At 39.7% G+C, this 23,848-nt stretch overlaps 1 protein-coding gene across 1 annotated transcript; it reads right to left on the reverse strand.

Moving 5' to 3' along the window:
- Positions 1 to 293: 293 nt before the first annotated feature.
- Positions 294 to 23,483, reverse strand: RBM24 (RNA binding motif protein 24). The gene is made up of 4 exons (XM_042464028.1): positions 23,211 to 23,483; positions 20,854 to 20,977; positions 15,800 to 15,854; positions 294 to 2,831 (listed from the first exon to the last, which is right to left on the reverse strand). The coding sequence occupies exons 1-4, from the start codon at positions 23,376 to 23,378 to the stop codon at positions 2,486 to 2,488; spliced, it is 693 nt and encodes a 230-aa protein (XP_042319962.1). The 5' UTR covers positions 23,379 to 23,483; the 3' UTR covers positions 294 to 2,485.
- Between the last annotated feature and the right edge of the window lie 365 nt (positions 23,484 to 23,848).

Below are 23,848 nucleotides of genomic sequence, written 5' to 3' on the forward strand. Positions count from 1 at the left end.
TTGTAGTGGGAAACTCTACAAACAACTTATGCACTGTATTCACACTTGTTTTCATCTTAACATTTAACACAGAACAAGTCAAGGAAGGTTTCCTATATAAATAGTTGCATGTTTGAAATCACTAAACTTGTTCTTTTCCACTCCTGCCTACCACTTTCCAAATGTGACTGGAGTACAGCACCCATCATTTCCACCCAGCATATCCAGTGGAGAAGACTGCAATAAAGGGACTGCAGAAAAATGCTTAACACATTTTGAATATGGTATGAAACTTTTTTTTGCACACCCATAAATGTGTTGGATTCAATAATATTTTATTGTTTTTTAATACAAGAGTATAGGTTAGAAGATTTGAAACATTATAAAGCAATATACATAATAAATAACATGTCAATCATGTTATCTACCTTCTATAACACTGGCTAATATTCAAAGTAAATCCAGTGACATTGGATAAAGTCCATAAAAATGCTATCCTGTCTTCCCTTGTATGAAAATTGTTCAAGTATAAAAAGATTCCAATAGTGTAAAATATTAAATTCCTTTTAAGGTCAAGAATAAAAATTGCAAGTTATTGCAGTTTCACAGGACAATGTAAAGCAGCGTTTCCTAGCAAAGGAATAATAGTTGGTTTATACAGAGATGAAAATGAAAAACTAGCCACGTTTGCGGTAGGAGAAAATACTGACATTCTACCGTGAACGCATAATAATTTTATGTGATTTCTGTGTGTGTCAAAATTAAAACTGGCACATCAGACCCAATCTTCTGTATATCTGGTTGGAATGAAGTCACATCAAGATCAGTGGCCCAATTAAATGTTACTGTTGTGGCACAGGAACTGTTTCTGTTGCTAGAGTCCCATGTGGTACCAGTGCTGCCTATAAATAGGAGCCACACAAACCTGACAAATCATGTGGTCATTTCCCACATAACATATCCGATTCATAGGGTTCTCAACTGCAGACATTATTGGTGAGGTGTGTGACCAGACCACACAGAAGTGGTTCCGCACAGACAACAGAAGCGTATTAATCAGACCTTATTCCTGAGCAAGTGTGTGGAGTTTTATGGCCCAATCCTTTACCATTTCCCTTTTTTTAGGGAAGTTCTTCTGAAAATGAATACAGGTTTCTTTCATGAAAGCAGATTAACAGTTAAGGAGATAGTGGGAAAATCATGAAAGTAGCATTTTTAAGATCAAACCCTTTTTAAAAAGTATTTTAAAAGCACCCTTACAAAAGGGTGTACTTACTGAATTTAAATAAACTCATGTCAGCATCCTTAGTTGATTAGGTTAATATTTTATATATTACTACTAAACCTACAAAATAACTTATACCATGAGATGAATACATAATTTTACAGTTTCACATCCAATGTTGTTTTCTTTTGAGCGCAGCATAGTACAACTTTCAAAATAAATATATATCTTTAAATAGCATTACATTAAGGCACAATATAACCCACATAGTATTAACCCTTGAAGAACTGCAATCTCAACAAGCTATTTCATGAAAAAGACCTCTTTTGCAAATAAATATTTTAAATAGGTATTAAATTGTATACAAATCATTTTTAAAAAATTCCCTTACCACAGTTCTTAAAGGTTTAAATTCAGCAAATTTCTTCCTGCCTTTATTCGCAAGCCATGAATAGATACAATAAATAAAAAGAGAAGGCTGTTGTAGTAAAAAGCTGATCCTATTTCAGAATCAGAATAGCTGACACCAGCAGTCAAAGTTTCCTAAAAGTGAAACAGGATGGGGAGAGGGATTAGAATGTGACAAGCTCATCAAACGAGGACAAGTGATGTGTTCTTTCCAGAACGGTCTGTGTTATTGATTGTCTGTACAGCTGTTGCACACATTAATTCCACACCACTTGCTCCATAGTCCCATTCATAGAAGACAGATGAGAAAATAACTTTGGTGCCTGTCCACCCTTTCCCCCCAAAGGCCACGTTCCTTAGTTTGTTCGATGCCTATTATGAGATCGTCAGAAAACATTTTCTTACTCTTCAAAGTTCTATAGGCCATAATGAAAAGTAGCAAAAGACAGTCAGTGCTCTCAACATTTAAATAATAGTAATCTTCAACTTGATACAGGCTACGTATTGCTCACCTGGACTTTTTTCCCTGATATTGTAAAATACATTGTCTACTCTCACTCTCTGTGTACGTGTTTTAAAGATATAAGCTCCTTTTTGTTACTTCTGTCATCCTTTCGTGATAGAAGGATGGCTGGACTGATATTATGAACTCTTACAATACCCACCCCACAATACCACTCATGAGATGGATGTATACTGTAACAAAAACAGTGGCATTTGTATTTTTCTATAATACTATATTGCATTGTAGCTTTCCGTAAAGCTGGATTAGTTATGGTTAATTGCCTCTTTTAAAACTATTTCTATTGGAAGGCTGGAAGGTGAAAATCTACAAAGAATAAGAAAGAAAAACTTTCTTCACAGGTCCACTTGCTATTGCATACGATCTGTTTGCAGCTGTTGTGGCTGGTATTGGCCAAAAGCAGCCGCAGCTGCTGCAGCCGTCCCAGGTGCTGCTGCAGTGATGGGTTGCTGGACTGCATAGCCATAACCGCCAGCAGTGACATATCCTGCAGCAGCTGGAGATGCTGCATAGGGATACTGGTCATAGGCTGCAGCGGCGGCAGCGGCAGCGGCAGCAGCTGAATACTGAGCATAGGCAGCTCCAGTGTAGTCAAGGTAAGGTGTGGTGGAGGCAGTAGCTGCTGTAGGCTGGACATGTGGAATAACTACTCCTGGTTGCACAAAGGCCTGTGGATAGACATAGTGAGCCGGGATCCTGTTGAGAAATAAAAGAGAAAGTTAATGCTCACAAGTAAGCGTCATTGGCAGATTCAGAACTTAAAAACAAACTCAAATTTAGTTGTTGTTATGTGCATAGGGTTGCCACAATAACTGGTTTCGATAGACAAATCCATAATTTTAGAAGCCAAAAGGGAGAGAAATGAAAAAATAAAATAAAAAATAAAATAAAAGTACAGTGTCATCATTAGCACTGACTTAACAGTACTGATCATGTGCACTATAAAACCACACTACTAATAACTGAAAAATACTTAGGGGGACCTTGGGATGTGTGGTCTGTATAATAAAAGAAGAAATAAATAGTTACTAATGGAATAATATATAATTCAAAGTCACAGAAGGGTGACTCACTTTCCCCTAATGCTTTCCAATGAAAGTATACGAGATTCTTAATTCCATAGTACTCAATTACAGCTTTTTCAGCTCCATAATTTTCATTTAACAATGCAATACTAAAAGTATCCCAACACTTCTGTATTTGTTTGATCCCATTAGACAAATCTATTGATCTAAGGCAATAAAAGTTTTGTATCGTGGCAACCCTACTTGAATTGCTAGGCAGACTCAGCACACATTAATTCCTCTGCAACCTCAGTCACCCTTATTAAAAATAAAAATAAAAAAACACAGGCGACAAAGGAGTTTAAATAGAAGTTCACAAGTGTGGTAAACACAGCAAGAATCACACTTCTCAAACGAACTATAGTGCAATTCACTCTGTCACAAAAGGCCACTGAGGGGAAGCTGCATAGATGCCATTAAAATATGTAACTGTGATTCCCTAGGCAGATGTGCATCACACTTCTCAAGAGGTTATAAGGCCATGAAAGTCAAACCTGTTGTGACATATCTGGCCACTGGTGTCCTGCTTTGTGCCAGCGTGTTTATTTCTATACAAGACATAGCTTTGGAAGGGATAGGGAGAGCAGGGGCAGCATTACGTTTGCACAGATCTAGTGTTGAACAAAAGCAGAAAGAAATATTTTGAGGAATAACCCCAGTATTTTAAAATATGTACTTCATAATCCTACATATCATGAAAAGTTAATTTTTCCTCTGTGCACTCAACAACACTGAGCAGACAAATTTGTAGCAATACTGCCTCATCACACAGCATTTATGTAGTGTTTCAAGGGCTCAGCATACCCAATATACAGTATATAATTTCACTAATGCTTATGAACAACTCTGCAAGGCTGATCATTATTATTGTAGGTAGAGGGTAGAAGGTGAGAAGCAATTCTTTGCCTAAAGGAAAGGAAGTGCCTATGAGGCAGGGTTTGAAATACCATCTCAGTTTACGTTCTTAAACCACAAGGCTACACCAGTGCTCTGTTCACCACCTGTCATAAAAATATGCACAGGGATTCATCTCCGGTATCATAGAGAACTCAAAATGTATTATTTCCACTGATATTAATCACAGCGTTTTCAAAGTTTTGGCCCATCGGTGAAACTATATAGAGGAAAACGAACCCTCCTGCCCAGATAAAATGCAGCTTTAATGAGAACTCACATCCACACACACAAAAAGCTCCAGATGCAAAATAAAAGCTTTCAATTTCTCATGCAATGTCAAAAGTTTTCCTTTCCAGCTGTTGTACGTCAGCTCCACCTGGTCACCCTATATAAATATATTAAGATTAATTTTTCAATGTGTTTATATAAAAATATACTTTACACTTTTATTTAAAGCAGCCAGGCAAGAAAATAGTTTCAGTTCAACAATGCTGTTGACTCTAACAAATGATTTTTAAATGACTTTTCAAACCCAGATGTTTGATTAGTACCTAATCACTCCCACTTCAATGTCTGAAACTCAGACACTGAAATAATAAGTAACTAACTAAGAAAAATATTTAAAGCATCAATCTCACTTTGTCCAGGGTGGGAGAACTGCAATGTGTTAAAAGTGAGGGATGGAAAAAGAAGTCAACCTTATTCAGCAAGAGCCTTTGCAGATTAATTCTAAACAGGGAATTAACAAGTCATGTTTTTTAAGGTAACTCTAAAAATATATCTGTGTTATCAAGTTCGTATCTTTAACAGCTTTGTGGAATTTTTTGTTACAATGTTTTTGAATTACACAGAATATTTTTAGATCATTCACTTAAAAAGAGATCATTCCAGTTTTCTTTCTTTCAAGTCTAACACAGCAGAGGTCTTTAAAAATCATGTGAAGGTCAGTCTATCATAGGAGTTGGCAGGGGAAAAAAAATCCACCCTCCAGCTCTCTGTGACAACAGAAACACGGTCATCATGGATTATAGGGCTTGTCTCCTTCTTGTTAAAAGAAAAAAAATGACAGATATAAATGAACATAAGCTCTTGCGATTTGTTTCCTTTCAGCCAAGAAACTTAACAGGTGGGAAGTTATGAAACTTTATCCCTTTAGAACCTCTTTAAGTTTATAATATGCACAAATTCTTCACAGGCGCCCCACTATTAAGCCATTTCTTGCAGGGTGATTGACAGGACAAGCTGCAGCCAGTCTATTTTTGATCATCTGTCATGCGACAAGGGCTTCCAGCTGAGTAAAATGACTTTATAAGGCCAAAGCAAACTTCCATCTGTTGGAAAGGCCAGCATGCAGAGAGATCTGCATGATACTGAAATGCTAGCTCCTTTTATGCTCAGCAAGGTCAAAAGGTTAAAAAGTAGTTTCCCATTATGCTGTTCAGGCATCTCTATTCAATATCTTAAAGGATGTTCTTCCAAATAGATTGTGTAGTGGATGATGGTAGTAGCACTGGAATTGTACACAGTTTCAGATTTCTTCCATGAAGGAATACATTTTTATTTTGCTATATATAGAACAAATTACAATTCCTAGAATTCCATAGCACATTGAGCCAGGGCAGTTAAAGCGGCATCCAACTGGATTATTTCTGCAATGTGGATACAGCCTAGGTTTGCTATAGTTAAGACTAATTAAAGGATTCATGGCTTAATGAGAACCATTTCTGGACCTGGTCAAAACAAGGAACATATTTCTTATTTCAAAGGATTGCACAATAATTGAATTAAAATTGAAATGAGACTGAAAATAATCCTCAAACTTTTGGCCTTTACTGAAAAGTTTATAATTCGTTACTTCAGTTTTTCCTATATCATATGCTCACCAGTACAACATCATCATGGTAGTACTTCTGATCAGACACTCTGCCATGCTCCCAGCATGACTGCTATACTAACTGTTTAGTACTGGTGAAGGTTTAGAGAAAGCTCAGTTATTGTTAATCATTTATTGGTTAGCATGTATTAGCCCTAAGGCTTTTTGTCATTGATCATAACTGAACTATGTTCAATTGAATAAGAATCAGATGAACTGAAATAAATGTATTTATTTAAATAAGTAAGAGATTTCTAATAAATTATAGACAGCTTCTAGTAAATTACAAACTTAAATTAAATATATCTAATATTGTGTTAGACAATGTGTTACTCGTAATGTATCATAAAGAGAATAAGCCTAGACTGTTGAAAGCTCCTCCACCCCTTTCTCTTCATACAGCCACCAGAAACAATTTGGAAGTAGGTTGTCTGCATCATCCAAACCAAAAAAGAGTGGCTAATCCATTTTATATGGATTGAACAAACATGGAATGAACTATAGGCTATAGAATCATAGAATTGTAAGAGTTGGAAGAGGCCACAAAGGCCATCCAGTCCAACCCCCTCCCATGTAGGAACTTGGCATCCCCGACAGATGATCATCCAGCCTCTGTTTAAAGACCTCCAAGGAGGGAGATTCCACTACACTCCGAGGGAGTTTGTTCCACTGTCAAACAGCCCTTACTGTCAGAAAGTTCCTCCTAATGTTGAGGTGGAATCTCTTTTCCTGTAGCTTGCATTCATTGTTCTGGGTCCTGTTCTCTGCAGCAGCAGAAAACAAGCTTGCTTCCTCCTCAACATAACATCCCTTCAAATATTTAAACAGGGCTATCATATCACCTCAAAACCTTCTCTTCTCCAGACTGAACATCCCCAGCTCCCTCACTTATGGCACTCACTTATTCCAAACAATAATGGTCAACAAATCAAAGTTAAGATTAACCACACTTTAAGGTTTAAATGATACCCTATTCAGTTGACTCTTCATTTCCATGGATTCTGCATTAACGGATTCAACCAACCACCACTTGAAAATATATGTATTTTTAAAATCCCCCCCCAAAAAGCTTGATCTTGCCATTTTAGAACACTATAATCCATAACTGGATTTGAGCATCCACAGGGGTCCTCAAATTAAACCCTAACAGATAGCAAGGGCCCACTGTATTGTGGTTAATCCATTTCACAGCTATTACAAAGGAAGAGAGTGGAAGAAAAATATGAAAGTCTTGGAGATCCCAGATTGATTCCTCTCACAATAAACCATGATGTATTGTGACATCCATATGCAGCTATAAAGTGGAGAATGAATGGAAAGTTCATGGAAAAAAGCAAGCCACAGATTGGCTGAAGTTCACTCATCTTGAATTCTAAAACAATATAACTGGTATTAATAAAAATATTATAGTATTGCCAAGCATTTTTTATAGTCAGTTTAAAATTTGAGTAGAGAACTCCAGAATAGGATATCTCCACATAACACAATAGATTTTATTTGAAAACATTCTATAGTACTCTCATTTCTGTATTGAACCCCTATTCTGAATCACACTATGGTCCAATCCACACTGCAGAAATAATCCCGTTTGAAACTACTTTAATTGTCCTGGCTCAATGCTAGGGAATCCTGGGAATTTAGTTTATGGTGGCACCAGAGCTCTCCGACAGAGAAGCCTAAGTGTCTCACAAAACTACAGTTCCCAGAATTCTCTAGCACTGAGTTAAGGCAGTTAAAGTGGTGTCAAACTGGTTTATTTCCACAGTGTGGGTTGGACCTTAGTGTGTATATATGTTTGGCTGGGGAAGCTTTAAAAAGCCCACACAATATGTATGCAAAACACCAAGCACTTTCTGGTATTATGTTACCCGACTCAAACTGCATGAAACAATAATATGTAAGATGATAAATAGGTCAGCCCTTCTTGTTAACCTTGGTTTACAAGGAAGGTGGAAGAATCAGGATTCTCTAGCGTATTTTAACAAGCATGCACTGAAAGCAAAGAGGCAAAGAGTGTGCACAATAATTTTTGCAGCAGATATACACTAAAGTTGTAAAATGACCTTTTCTTCTAAGAAAAGATCCCAGAGGTAAAGGTTTACCCCAGATGGGGCATGATGTGTGAGTAGCAGCACCAGCTGATTAAGGCGCCAAGGACAAGGAATTGTATGAACAGATCCTTCAGATTGGACCCCACCATCCTATAGTTTCTTTGGCTGGCATTCTTTTGAGGAGTATGCAAAGGGATCTTGTAGCACCTTTGAGATGGAGAGAAATACATTGTAGCATCAGCTTTTGTAGACTTGGTCTACTTCAGGTGCCTGCTGTGCAGTTATATCATTGCATAAGCCAGACTTATGCATTCATAATGGTTCAGTATTCATGTTTATGACTATGGCACTATTGCCATAATTGTAAATGCCCCCAACCCCTCCCAAAGCTACTTAAGAGGATGCAGCAACACTATGGAGGTCATCACACAAAGGCAAATTGCTGAAATCCCGTGCAGAAATGGGATTTAAAAACCCTGCAAAAGCAGATTGTTTTTCAGACATGTTTGTGTAAAGGCGAAATAGCATAACATTAACCTGAATGGAAAGTTGCCAGAACCCACTCCTTTTTACTTTTGGAAGTTCCTGAAAGTAAAAAGGAGCGGGTTTTGATGACTTTCCGTTAGGGTTAATGAAGCATCATTTGTCTTTCATACAAACGTCATCTGAAAATCTACCTGCTTTTACGGGGGGTTTTTTCACTTTTTGTCTGGGTTAACCCCTGACGCCGTTTGAAAAGCTACCCACTTTTGCGTTTTTTCTAGTTTAAATTCACTTTCTGCATGGGATGCGTCCTGTGTGATACATTTTTTAAGTGACAGAGGTCTATTCTGCTTGCAGTAAGATGATGTTTCCAGCCCTCTCTCTTCAGGTATCTGCTGTGAGACAAGGAGTTGTGATGGGGTTCAGCTTCTGATTTTCACACCACTGATAGCTGGTAGGAGGTGGCTGGAAATGCCATCCTGCTGCACCTCGAATGCCAGCAGAACAGACCTCTGTTGCTAAGTGTGGTTCTTTGCTATTAATGTAGTTTTGGGGTTGTGTCAGCAGACAGTATATAGTTAGGCATTCGTAACTACACTGGTGATGTAGGATCTCTGCCATTACTGTTTTCTAGTTTATCATCCTTATATGTCAGACACTCACTTTTCGATCAGAAACAACTTCCTGCCTTCTAGAAATAGTAGGCTACTAGGCAATAAGACATTAATCACCCTTATTAGCTAAAGTCAATGTAGCGAGACCCCCTATTATTTCTGCATACTATACTGAGATACACAATCATACAATGGTAAATATATGCATTTTTAGGGAGATCTTTCTCCACCACCTCTCCCATGAGTATAATTCTTGCACTACAAAAGCAGTAAAGTATTTAGAAATTACTGCTTAAGGAACCGTACTGTTTATTTCCTATTCTCATGTACCTCATATTTGTACTGCCTTTACATATATCCACATACATAACAAAGAAAAATATATAACAGTGATTTTTTAAATGAAGAAAATAGTTTCTAATTCTTCTGTATTTCTAACACAGAAATGTTGATGAAAAAAATTCAAATTTTTATACAAAGTTTCTTATTCTTCTCTTTTTACAGCATATAATTCAAGCATATGTACTGAATGTCAAGATATTTCTATTCAATCAACTACAATATATGACCTATTCTTGGTTCACATTCAGCACAATCCTATGCATGTGTATTCTGAATTAACCCCTACTGTGTTCAATGGGATTTACAAATAGGACTGCACTATGTATAGCAAGGGATTCTCTGACTTTCTATCCTAAAGACCCTTTGGGAACACTGAGCATCACAGAGGCTCACCAATCACAAAATGACAATGGATGGATGTGGAGTATGGTGTAATTAGCTGGCAACTAACAATATAATTTATTTAATCCCTTTTTACATATTGCTAAATTCTCTGCCACAGTGATTTCTTTCTATTGGGAGGTTCCAACGTTCTTCAGCTTTCCTCAAGGTAAGTACATGCAGTGATGTATCATGAGACACGTTTGGGGCAGAAATTGTTGAGGCTTTATTTATTTATTGTTTCCCCCATCCCACATACTGTATATTCCAAAGTACTTTTAAAAAGGAGGAAGGAAGATGGAGGAGGGGGAGGAACATGGCAGCACCTTTAAGACTAGCTGGTTTTTATTGTAGCATGAGTTTTCATGGGGATATAAACCCATTTCTTCAGATGCAGTACAAACTCCTTCTCTTTTCACTTAATTTGTAGCATAGTCTTCCAGAATGTGTTTACGCCCCCTCCCCACTTTCAAGGTATTGGGTGGATTAAATCAGCTAAAATATAGTATTGAAATTCAAGACAATTTACAATTCAGTCCTTTAGTAAGATTCTGTGCAAAATGGCAGCTCCCAAGACTGATGGGAAAGTGAGTGGATTTATTTTCAATTACTGTATGTTATGACTTCAAATTCTCTGACACAACCATGTTTGGAACAGAAGCATTCAGTATGCATTCTTAGGGATGCCTATCTGAACGTCTTCCACATTCTAAGTACAATCCTTTGATTGCAATAGGACTTTTATTCCAAAGTTCTTACACTGGGATCCCTTACTTAAATCTAGCAATGAGCATGGAAGCTGTAATACACATAATGAGCCTCCCTCCCCCATTTAATTCAATGGAGAAAACAGCTGCATAAGCACAAAATGTACACTCTGTGTACAAGGGGTTGCCCCACCCATCAGCGACTGGTGGAGCATATAAGATTACAGGGATCTCAAGGATTCTAACCATGACACCATCATAATGTTGTGAGCTGGGCCACTGCACTAATGCTGACCTTGGTAAAGCTTGTATAATGGCCAAGCAAAACTGCATAAAGTTACAAAATAGTTGAATATTCTACCTTATTTTCCGTAACTCATTTGTGGATTGCAACCTAATTTAAATCAGAATCCAATATACTCTTAACTAAATCCCAAAGAACTCAGGGGGATTTACTATCAAGTAGAACTGCACAGGACTGCACAGGTCTCTTAAACAAAGTATCTTTAATTTTTACAACTTTAACTGGTTTTCGACTCTCCTGTCACAAACTTAAAGAGTAATCACATGTAAAAGTAGACAAAGTGCCTGCCCCTTTTTATAGCTGTGTAGGAAAGCGAATTGCATACAAACTACCCTCCTAAAATCCCCTCTTCTAACACAGCTACTAAAGCAGCAGGAGCCTTGTCCTCTCCTATATCTGTAAGGGCAAACTAGACATGGTATCAACTACTTAATTGTATCGATGTCTTGCTCTCAAAATGCCACAGGATGAGAAATCAAGACTGTAAAACGAGGAGAAGAGGCCTAACTTTTTCGTTTCACATTCCACCTATGTGAATGGAAGGTTCCCTTTGGGACAAACAGAAGTTGTGTGCGTACATATGTGTGCATGTGTATGTGTGATTTTCACTGGAACTGTAGTTGGGAGAGAACAGTTAACCCTTCTCTCACATTAAATTTTTGATCCTTTCCCCCCCATGGGTGCTATTTCAATTTTAAGAACCAAAACTATAAATAGGAGTCATATAATGAAGACTCTCCTTAATTTGGTCTACCCTTCTCCTATCATAAACATCTACCCTTCTCCTATCATAAAGAAAGAACAAAGAGTCTTTTAGACAAAACCAGTCGTTTTGTGGTAATTATATTGTATAAACATTTGCTTAAATATTAATGCAATGTAGGTTGTTAATGGGCTAATGTTATAAAATAATATACAGTTTCTGAATTATTTATAGTTTGGAAAAAGGGAAAAGAAGGTAATTCAGAATAAATGGCAGGATGGTCATCATAGTTTTCTGCAAAAAAAAAATATAGGTGAACAGAAGATAGCATGCTATAGCTTTGGAAGCAAAAGTTAATACTTAATGGCTGTCTGAAACAAGATGTGACATGCACTTGCGGATTTCTCTTGATAATTTTAAAGAAATCAAAAGTGGTAGGCTGCAAACGTAAAGCAGTGGAACAGTGGAGGAAAGGAGCTTCACCCTTTCCTTTCTGTAGTCATTTTCTCACTCAACATTTCCCTGCACACCTCACACTACAGACAACATGCAGAGCACACAACTCTTAACATCAAGTCTTTCCTGCCTTTACAGTGCGACTAGTTTATGAAACACCTTGCCTGGTGAAGAGATCTAAAGAACTAGAAAATTTTCAAATAACTGTGTGTCCTTTCAGTTGTCCTAACCAAGTTATTACCATAGGGATTTGAGGATCTTTCTTATATCCAACATGGCTACTTTTGTACACACACACCCTGAACAGACAGTTGCATTTTGGGGGGAAAGATAAGGGTTCCTACATCTTTGTCCCCTTTAAGTGGAAAAAGACAGCTGGGGAAATTTGAGTTTAAAGACATCCAAAGGGCAATGCTGTCCCTTCTCATAAACAATCAAATACAATAGTCTTTGCTTTGTGCTTTTGATTTTTGATCTGCTTTCAACAAAGTTGCATAGAATTGCACACAACTGGTTGGATTCAAAATTCAATGGAGTGGAACTCCACAAATTGGATAATTTATCAGGTAGGGAGGGAATTTTCACTAATCACCTGCTCTGACAACCCTCACGATACCTAAAATCTGCTGTGGAGGTTTGGGCGACTGCACAGAGAAGTAAATGAATGGTACTGGCCGCTTCTTAAGGAAGGAGGAATCAAGAACCGCTACTGCCTCAGCTCTTCCCTCTGCAGTTGGAAATTGCTGGATCTGTTACGTCCATCAATGGATGGAGCTGTTCTGTTCACAGAGGATCGACTCTGGAGCCATCAAATTTATACTTTGGGCATTATTTCATGATCACAATAGTACAGGCATACCTTAGTTACCAAAGCCACTGAGAAAGAAGCTCCTTTTTACTAAATCTTTTTATGTCCACTCAGTTCTACCCTCTTTCCTCTTCATCCTCTGACTAGCTGTAATTTTTTAGCAGTATTAACATTGGGAGGATGGTGAAGAAAGACTGGAGAGATAGACTTGTGGTGTTGATTTGCAGCAGTGGGCTTTATCACAGAGGTTTTTGCAGGTCTGATCCGACGTGACTGCAGGTCCAACGATGCAAATTCACACAATAACGTGATGTATTATCACACGAGATTGCTTACTATGGGGGTCGTTGTGAGGCGGATCCACAGTCAATTCAGAGTGACTCCTCATTTTTTTGAATTCGGTAACAAGCGAATTCACAAAAATTGTTTCCAACCTCACTTCAATTTCACTTTGAATTGGTCTGGTGTGGAAGATCACCCAGATCTCACCCCGAGACCTGTCCCATCATCCCCTGCCTCCTCCTTCACCCCGATCTCGTCCCCTCTGTCACCCTGAGACCTGTCCCATCATCCCCTGCCTCCTCCTTCACCCCAATGAGGGATGACAGCTAAGGAGGGGGCAGGGAAGGATGACAGCGTGCAGAGCCCCACTGAGCATGTGCAAGGGTGCCAATTCGAATTGTTGAATCCCTCTGGTGTGGTAATACAATGTACACCCGCTCCACTTTGCCCAAGTAGAGACCACAATTTCGTTCCTCAGGTATGATAAGACATCACGTGAATTGCCTTGGATCAGAAGAGACTCTGCTTTGGAAGGGCTTCAAATTGTAGCTCTTTTCATGTGTGATAATGCTCAGTGTGTCTGCAGTAAACAATGCAATAAACCTGGGAGTTGGGTGAAAATGTAGTTGGCCCTCCACATTTACAGATTTGACATTTGTGGATTTAATTATTTGTGTTTTGATTAATATATAATCTCTAGGTCCTCCAGTGCAACTCTGCCAGAAGTTGACTATGGAGTTGAGCAGGAAAACCTAGAAGTTCCTAGAGAAAACACTTCTCTAGGCATTTGTAGGTCATCCAGCATGATTCTATGATCAACTCCAGGCAGTTGTGCTGGAGGACTCAGATTTCTAGAGGGGTGTTCTCTCAGGCTAAAAAAGACAATGTTATTTTTATTTGCAATTTTTCTACATTCATGGTGGACCTTTACCCCTAACCCCAGCGAATGTGGAGGGACCACTATAATTCTAATTTAGCAATTCTACTGAAGACATGTGTGTCTGCCTACTACAGGATACGTAAATAGCAGCTGCCCCAAGAGTCCCTTAGTAGGAATGCATGAACAGCAAAAAAGAGAAAAAAGGGGAAAGCAGACAGCTGGTGTCATTAGCTACCCCAAGCATATACTAAAAACATAAATCTATTAAGTTTGGTCACCAAAATGGAGATCATATGAAAGATGGAGGGCTGGTGAAAGAAAGAAAGAAAATTCATCCCTGGATGCAAGTTGGAAGAGCCTTTCAAGGACTCCAGAAGGTTTGCAATGTTTTTGTTTAGTTATGCAAGGCTTACCAGATTTGGTTGTTTCATTTCACATGTGCTTAGTGTTAGCTTTGGATAAAGTTTGCTGAAACATGTTGAACTGCTGTGTTTTTTTTAATGGCACAGGAACATATCCCTATGCTTTCTATGTTATTTCTGCCTCTGAGACCAACTTTTCTGTTAAAGTAGTAATGCCAAGGAACACATCTACTATGTTAACTGAGGTATACTTGTTGTTCAAAACAATTGTCAAATAAGCTTCCATGTTATGTAGACCTTGGGAAAATGACTTTTTGGACAACAACACCACAACCAATATGGCCACTGTATCCTCAAGATGTATCTCTTTTCCTTCCTCGTTAAGTACAGTATTTTATTAATATTTTGCCATAAGCCTTACTCAGCAAGAATTAGAGAAGAGATAGTGAAAAAGGAATGTAAAGAAGCAGACTTCAAGGTCCTATTTTTACACTGAATTGTAGAAAACAGTAAGGTAAGATAATTTTAGGAATAGTATACTTTTAACTACTATCTATTAAGTCTTAAAAGGTTAAAAGCTTTCACTGATGGGAAAGTGCAAGTGGACGCATATTGTTAATACAGAGAGCTCCACACCCTTCCCAAGGAACAAAACCAAAACTGTAACATGCAAGCAATATTGATTTTTCTTTTTAAGAAAAAGAAATCAAAAAAGAAGTCACACAAATTTAGCACTCAATACAAAATACGGTTAAAAAGAAACCCAAAGAAGTCACAGGCTACAGCTTGAAAGCAAAAGAGGGAATAAGTCCCTTTGCTCCCCATGGCAAAGTCAACACTTCTCAACAAAACCAAAATGAAGACCACCAAAAACTTTCACTACAGCTCTTTCAATTAAATAAAAGCACACAGTTTAGCTATCAACACCACTTCATTACTGTAATAAATAAAAAAGCACACAGATATCTATTGACTATATAGAAAAAACATACATGCATCGTTAATCACCATTTTAGGTTGTGTGTTTTGAGTCTACTGGTTACAGAGTTTAATTCCAAACAGAACTATTCCACCTCTTATCATCATATCCTTCTCATCAGTTATCTTAACTGTAAACGATCCCTGTCAGATTAGAAAGAGATAAATAACATTGAGTCAAGCTGAAGAATAACACTGAATGGGGCACAGTGGCTTGTTTACTAAAGGCACACCTTCTTGTTTTACCACCACATGATCTTACAAGCACAGGGCTGCTTGAGTGCAAGGTCGACATGCATCTTACACCACTTGACTCAGCTATAGCACTTATTAAGAGAATTTTTAATGAAGTGATGGCATTTTAAATCTGGAAATTTGGGGGGGAAATATAACTTTATTGCTAGCAGTCACACTGGAGGCCATTAACATTTACACATTATCTTTTTCCCATCCCAAAAATTAATTTAAAGCAGACTTACCCAAAAGGCCTCTGTATTAATGCTGGATGGAGCTGCTGAACACCAAAGGCAAAACCTAACAACAAAGCATATTACATTCTCTAGTAAGTGTCTGTTCACTGTAATTTGCTTCACCTATAGTGCAATCCTGGGCCTGTATACTCAGAGGTAAAGCCCTGCTGCATTTAAGGGGCCATACCCTCAGATCTAATAATAAACAAATAAACAAACAAATAATATCATAGTTAATGAGGAGCATCTTAATTCTTAATGAAGAAAATTAGAAAAAATTACTAAAATGTATATTAACTGTAAAGAAAAATAACACTTATTTTAAGACATGCAAATCAGAGAAAAACCTTCTAATAAAATTAGCTGTACAGAATACATTAATTAGCAGTATCAATATTACGTTATGGAACAAAAAGTATTACTTCGTATGGCTCCCTATAGTTTGGTAAAGACACAGACTGCATCTGCACTGCAGAAATAATGCAGTTTGACACTGTTTTAACTGCCAGTACCTCAGTGTTACAAAATCCTGGGCACCAGAGTTCTCTGGCAAAGAAAGCAAAACAAATCCCAGAATTCCACAGCACTGAGCTATGATAGTTAAAACTATATCAAACTGGATTGTTTCTGCAGTGCAGATGCAGCCATGTTTGCCATGAGCTTGTGTGCTTTTGTTCTCCTAAGTGAATTCCACTCTCTCACACACATTTTTCATGCTTTGCTTTAACCAAAATAAAGGATGGTTAACATTTAACTAGTTTTTGTTCTTAAGCAGAATTCAAAGTGGGTTTTTTAATGGTTACAAATAATCTAGTCAGTGCAAGCTGGTTAGCCAGCACCAGTGCAAAAATGATGCCACATCATTATTCAAAGAAACTATGGAACACAGCCCAGAGTTCATACAGGAGAAAGGTAGAGGAAATGAAGGATCATGAGATCCTGTGGCACTGTGCTAACCATGTTTATGAGATCAGGAACATTTTATCTGTATCCAGTCCATATGATCCTAGTTTGCTGTAACAAAACAGAGCTTAAGCTAACCAGTGTTTCTGAGCACAGGTGTAATCCAGTTATCTAAACTCTGATTGTTATTTTCTTTTTTTAAGGAAATGTTTCAGTTTCCTCCTTGTGGCCACACCAAGAGGAGGAAAGAAAATCACAGAAGCCTGAAGCTACCCATCCACAAAGCACTAACCTATGGTTTAACCATTTCATTTAAAATGGATAAACTGAATACTGACAGTAATTAAAGTAGTAGTTTATATCATTTCAGTACTCAAGTTTCACAAGTTCACTTGTGTCAACAGGGCAACAGCCTCCTGAGCTGGGACAACCTCTGCAACTATGATCTGTCTATTCAGACATTATGAAAAATCATGGTACAAACCATGGTTAATAGACCCAGATCAAAATATTGGTTTCCAGTTCTGGTTTACCAGCCAGTTGCAAATAATGGCATTTCAATTCAGTCATCATCCAAAACTATATTTACACTTGCTTAATTGGGGATTAATATTATGTCAGATCTGAGCCACTCACTAGAAACCAGTTTTTTTGACCATTCCCATAGAAATTATAAGACATTTTCAAATTATGAATTGAAATGTATAAACAAAGCAATCAATAAACAGCATAAATCAGTTCTAAGCACCCAAAGAAATGAAATAACATAGTCATGTTAGCCATCTTATTAATACATCATTCCAAATTTCTTTCTATGTAGTTTCACAAATTTCTACAGCAAATAAATGCAATCTAAAACATAGCTGAGTAACTATAGTCCTGTAGTTCTTGTTGTTCTGAAATTCCCATGTCCTTTATTCACTAAGGGTTTGTCTACACTGGAAAAAAACACCAAACTCACCTTGAAGCTGGTGCTGGCAAATCTCATGACATATGTCTTCTTCCAGGGAGATACCACAGTTTTTGGCCCTTAACCTGACTTTGCTCCAAACTAAGCAAAGTTGTGGAAAGCCCGGTGTGTTCCAGAAACCCTAGAGTAATGTCAGGCTCTTTTGGTGTGTGGACAACTGGATCAGGTCTGATTCAGCCTGATCCACTGTCCACACATCAAGAGCTGCATCATCTCCATTCTCCATGCTGGGTAGTGCAGGGAAAGGGGTTGGCTGGCACCACAACTTCCTTGTAGGCAGGAGCACCGTATAAAGCCTGTCTGATGTGCCACTGCTTCTGTTGTAGACAGAAACCAGAATGTGTAATCAACAAGTAGTTTGGGTGCCCATTTCTGTCTTCAGCAGAAGTGGCAGCTCTGAAAATAGGTCACCACCACTACTGTCTTGCGGGTAGGAACTCCATGAAATGCCTGCTTGTTGTGCTGTCTGCCCTGCTGAGGTTATAACAGGGCTCCTGTGCTATTGATGCGGAGAGTAGTTTTAAAAATAGATTTTATTTCAATTTTGCACAAAAAAGATAAGTGTGATAAACAACAAATACAATAACATCAACAAAAGCCAAAAAATTACACGAACAAAAAAGTTAGAAAAGGGGGGAAAAGGAGAAAGAAAAAATGAATTCAAAAGCAAAGTATCAGACAACAAAACACCCTACTTCCACCCCTGGGCTTCCTGCTCTTTGTTGGTGGTGCACCCGCTCCTTGCTTATCACATGACAGAGTGCCCCATTTTGACCTCAGAAGTGATGCATGCCAGGCAGGGTCCCACAGGGAAATGCTTGGTTGGTGGGCATGTATTAAAAGTGGTGACACCAAGGGGGACAGAGCAGCAGGCCTGATGCAGTGTTAGCCCAGTTGGCTTGTGGGCACAATGACACAGCATCACACCATTTTCAGCTGTTGCATGTGGATGCCATCATGGTCAATCTGGGACCAGTCCATGAAACATATGCTCTGGACTGTCCCTGGATTAAGTGGCTGGTGTAGACGAACCCTAGGGCAGCTGTGAGCTGCATTCCCACAACGCCTAGAAAGCCACAAATATCCATCCTTGATCCATTAGAGGTAATACAATAGTTTATAATGAATGCCTCAGACAATGCCTTTCAGTCTGAAAGGAAGAAGTTCTTAAGAATGAGCTGGTGGGTTAAATAGAGCCCTTACTTTATCATGACTTTATACAGTACTGAAATGTTGTGCTGATTTTAGTAACAATTAGTAATTCTCCCTTAAGAGTCCTAAGAAAATTTTCAAATATAATATAATACTTCTAAAATCAGAAACACTAGCACTGCAACTCATTCCACTGACCTGAAATGTGTGTGGCCTGGAAATGGTTACTCAATAGTAACAGCAAAGTACTTGGCGCATGTTCAGAAGCTGTGCTCTAGTAGTGAAAAGAGTTTCAAAGCTAAAACTGGCCAATTTTTATTAAAAAGAAAACACCATGTTAGTCTATGAATGTCATTACAGTGGGCCCTTGGCATCTGCTGGGTTTGGTTACAGAACCTTCTTGGATATTATACACAATGGCATAGTAAAATGGTGTCCCTTATATAAAATGGCAAAATCATGGTTTACTTTTTTGAATTATAGATAGATAGATAGATAGCAATATTTTCAAGCCATGGATGCTTGAATCCGTGGATAAAGAATCCATAGATACAGAGGGTTAACTGTACTGTGGCAACATGTACCCTTAATATACTCTGCTTTTCTTGAAAATCATATTTCTGTAAATGCAAAAGCCCTGGTGGTGCAGTGGTTAAATGCCTGTACTGCAGCCACTCACTCATAAACCATAAGGTTGCGAGTTGAATACCAGCGAAAGGGCTCAAGCTCAACTCAGGCTTGCATCCTTCCGAGGTTGCTAAAATGAGTACCCAGATTGTTGGGGGCAATTAGCTTACAATTTGTAAACAGCTTAGGGAGTGCACTGATAAGTGGTATAAAAATGTACTTGCTATTGTTATTTTCATTTCACAAAAAAACCTGGAAGCAATTATACCCAATTTTTAAAAAAGTTTAGAAACAATATGCTGTCAATTGCAATGAATGACTCATGCTTTCAACCTGTGTCAGCAAAAGGTGATTAGTCTATTATTACAAGAGTACATGATACAAGTTTCTGTTGTTTTAATTTTCCAGAAGTATCCAAAGGATGACATTATCAAATCTAATTGACAAACCATACAAAACAGAGACGTACAGAATCCTCTGTGTATACCCAGCCTTCTGTATCTTCCATTCACGTACTTTAATCCCATACACCACTTGTTTCTGAACAAATCCCATTAAAATCAGTAGGACCTACCTACAAGTAATCTTGCATGGAGACCAGGTGGTCAGCTTTTAATAAGTAAATTTGAGATATTGTACATTTTCAAGACACTCATACAAGTTATATATGCAGTGTCTTCTGAGCTCACTCAATCCATTTCTGGGACCCTTCCTGCCAATCATCTCTTTTGTTGGGGATTGTGTGAAGATCTTTGTACAGAGCTGGCTGCATCCATGCTGCTGTTGTGCATAAATATTTGTGGGCCATGAAGAAGAAGAAAAAAGGAGAATCAAAATTTTGCTAACAGGGAATGCTTGTTCTCTAGCTACTATTTTTTAAAATTTGTTTCTTCAAAAGAGCTGGACTAAAGCAGAGGCTGGGAATAACTCCCTACTACTATTTATCTCATGGAAGTGCTAGATTATTCCTGTAGTTCCAGTACAAAACCCCGCTGCAGGTGCCTTGTGCCTGCTGCTACTGTTAGCAGTATCAGTTATGGGGATGGTCTCAAAGAGCAACAACGTCATTCTGACAACCAAGCCATAAACATTTGCGCTGATGCACTTTTTGATTTCTCAGTAACCAAAATTCTCCAAGCAGTAAACTTACATGAAAAATACAAATAATGCTAGGTTTTGTATGCTTTGCTACAAGCCACAGTCTACATTTCTTGGTTGACTGAAAAGTCATAGAAGAGGATGACAATACAATTCTGTTACAATAGGGTTGTTTTCAGCTACAGGTACTTGGAACACACTTTGCAAACTACTCATTATGACATTGCCTCACAGACATACAACAGGGGTTAAGGCTGCCACTTTCTGCTCCACTGATAAGAAGACAGGAAGCAAAGAGAAGAGCTTGTCTTACCTGGCTGCATTATCCTTGGTTTTGCTCCTAGGTATGCTAGGTTCACATTTGCCTTTCTGCCATCGATGATTGGATTAGGATCCTTGCAGGCCCTTTCAGCAGCAGCTCGGTCAGCCATCGTCACCTTAATAATAAACGGCACAAGATGTCAAAATTTCTGTACTCAAAAGAATTAGAAGAAATCTAATGTTGTACTTCCATATGCGATACAACACACCGTGATGTGCAATGGAACACTTTACGATGGGCTTTCTCTGATTTCCTTGCCCAAATAAAAACACTACTAGGGACAAGGCAAGTCCAAGTCATTCCGCTTCCTGAGGCAGAGCAGCAAATGGACTTCCTCTCTTACATACAACTCAAGGTACAAAGCACCTTGGTACAGACATGACATGATGCAGAAATCATATGATGCAGAAAACCCTGCAATGCCACTCTTCCTCTCTGACAGCAAAAATACAGTACAACGATACCAAATTAAATAACAATTTGCAGCCCATTCATTACATCCACGATCTGCTTCCAGGCCAGTGGTAAGGCTGGCTCTCACTTAGGCAGTGCTTCTTAGTCAAAGGAAGGTAACATATGTGGCTATATTTGTTGTTGTTGTGTGTGCTTCAAAGTAGTTTCCAACTTACGGATACTCTAAGGTGAACCTATCGCAGGGGTTTCCACAGCTGAGCGGGGATAAAGCCTGGTCTCCAGAGTAGTAGATCCAACGTTCAAACCACTACTGGCTCTCATAGCAGCTCTATTCAAAGTTACAGCCATGTTTATCAGTAGGACCTGTATGTAAGGAGATCTTGTAGCATCTCTGAGACTCACTGAAAGAATGAAGTTGGCAGCATGAGCTTTCCTAGACTTAATTCCAAACACATCTGAGGAAGTAGACTTCAGTCTCTGAAAGCACATGCTGCCAACTTCTTTCTTTCAAAGCTGCTACAAGATTTCTCTACATAGTACTTCTATATAAAGCATTTTTTTGTTGCTTTCCTTAACCACGGCACTAGAATTTCACAAGCTCTAAACACCAATGACACAGTAAGCATGTGCTGCAGGAGATAAAAATACGAACGTGTCGTATCAGTACGTAACCAGCCGGCTGCATCCCATGCCAACATTTCACTGGCAACTTTTCATCTGCAACTGTGATGCAAATCCCCCCTCCACAGCACAGCCCCCCCCCCCAAATAGGATGAGAAAAGCCCCCTTCAAAAGCCAAAGTTTCCAAAGCGGGGAAAAGAAAATACCCTACAGTTTTAAACTCAGATTTCTATTTGTTGTGTAGTGGCTTTTCAACTATCTAGTTCTTCTAGTCCACCGTTCAGGAGTTTAGGTTAAAACCTACAGTTTCTCTCTATAGCTTCATGGGCAAGACATTTGGGGACCAGCCTAACTGTTTTGGGGTGGTGCGGCTGGCGGACAGGGCATCCCATCTTCCGCCCAAACTTTCCCCCTCTGCCTTTCTCTTCTTGCCTACCATACAACCTTAAGCGGCCTCTCTCCCTCGACCCAAAGCGGTTGTTGTTGGGTACCTTAAAGTTGTTTCCAGCCTATGACAGAAACCCTATTACAGGGCTTTCCCAGCAGGGTTTGTTCAGAGGAGTTTTGCCACTGCCACCCTCAGAGGCCGAGAGAGTGTGACTTGCCCAAGGTCACACACACAGGGGTTTCCACAGCCAAGCCAGGATTCGAACCCCGGTTTCCAGAGTCCAACACTCAAGCCGATTCCTTTGTTGTGGTTGTGTGCCTCCAAGCCATGTTGTGTTGACCATAAGGCAGAGGGGGTTCCTTTTTTTTGGGGGGGGGGCAAGAAGCCAAGATTTGTTCAGAGGTGGTTTGCCCTTGCCATCCTCTGAGGCTGAGAGAGTGTCACCCAGTGGGTTTCCACGGAGAGGTAACACACTGGAGAAATAATAACCTGGTTTGGCACCGCTTTAACTCTTTCTTTGGTTCAAGGCTATGGAATTCTGGGAATTGGAGCCTGTTGTTGTGTCCTGGTTCTAAGGCTATGGAATTCTGGGAGTTGGAGCTTGTTGGTGCCTGGCTCAAGGCTATGGAATTCTGGGAATTGGAGCCTGTTGTCTCATGGTTCTAAGACTATGGAATTCTGGGAGTTGGAGTTTGTTGTGGGGCCCGGACCGGAGCTCCGCTCCGTTCCAGGCCCACAACAAACTCCAACTCCCAGAATTCCAAAGCCTTGAGCTAGAGGAAGAGTTAAAGCGGTGCCAAACCGGGTTATTATTTCTCCAGTGTGGATGCAGCCAGAGAGGGCTGCTGCTGCTGTTACTTTCGTTGCCCTCGCCACGCTCTGAGGCCGAGAGAGTGTGACCCAGAGGGGACCCGCACACACTTACGAAGCCGTATCCCCGCGACTTGCCCGTCTGCCGGTCGGTGATGACCACGGCTTCCTCGATCTCCCCGAAGACCTCGAAGTACTTGCGGAGGCTGGAGTCGGTGGTGTGGTACGGCAGACCCCCGACGAAGATCTTGGTGTAGGTGGTGTCCTTCTGCGTCGTGTGCATCTTCCCCCCTCCCTCGGACCCCCGCTGCCCTCCTCAACGGCTGACCCTGAGATAGTAGTAGTAGTGTATCCTCGGCGGGAGCGGGGACGCGAATGCCTCCCGCAAACAGAGGCTGCCGCTTATAAACCGCCCGCGCGACCTCCTCATTGGCCCCGCCCACAAAAGGGGCGTGGCTTTCGCCGACCCCAGCTGCGCCGTTAGAAAGAAGCTGCTGCTGCTGCTGCTGCTACCACCACAGAGAAGGGGGGCGAGGAAAGAGAAGGGAAGAGCTGGAGAGGGAGGAGCGCGTGTTTCCTTCGTGAGCGCGCGATCGCGCACGCGCTCAGGGCTCCTCGCGCCTCTCTCTCTCTCTCTCTCTCTCGCTTGGTTGTCAAGGCAACCTGAAGCAGTGTGTGTGCCTCTTCTCCTGTGCGAGGGGAATGGGCGCGAGCTCTCTCTGTCGACCGTTGGCTCCTCCCCCTTAGATGTAC

The sequence above is a fragment of the Sceloporus undulatus genome, chromosome 4, assembly GCF_019175285.1.
Source record: "Sceloporus undulatus isolate JIND9_A2432 ecotype Alabama chromosome 4, SceUnd_v1.1, whole genome shotgun sequence".
Classification (NCBI taxonomy): Eukaryota; Metazoa; Chordata; class Lepidosauria; order Squamata; family Phrynosomatidae; genus Sceloporus; species Sceloporus undulatus.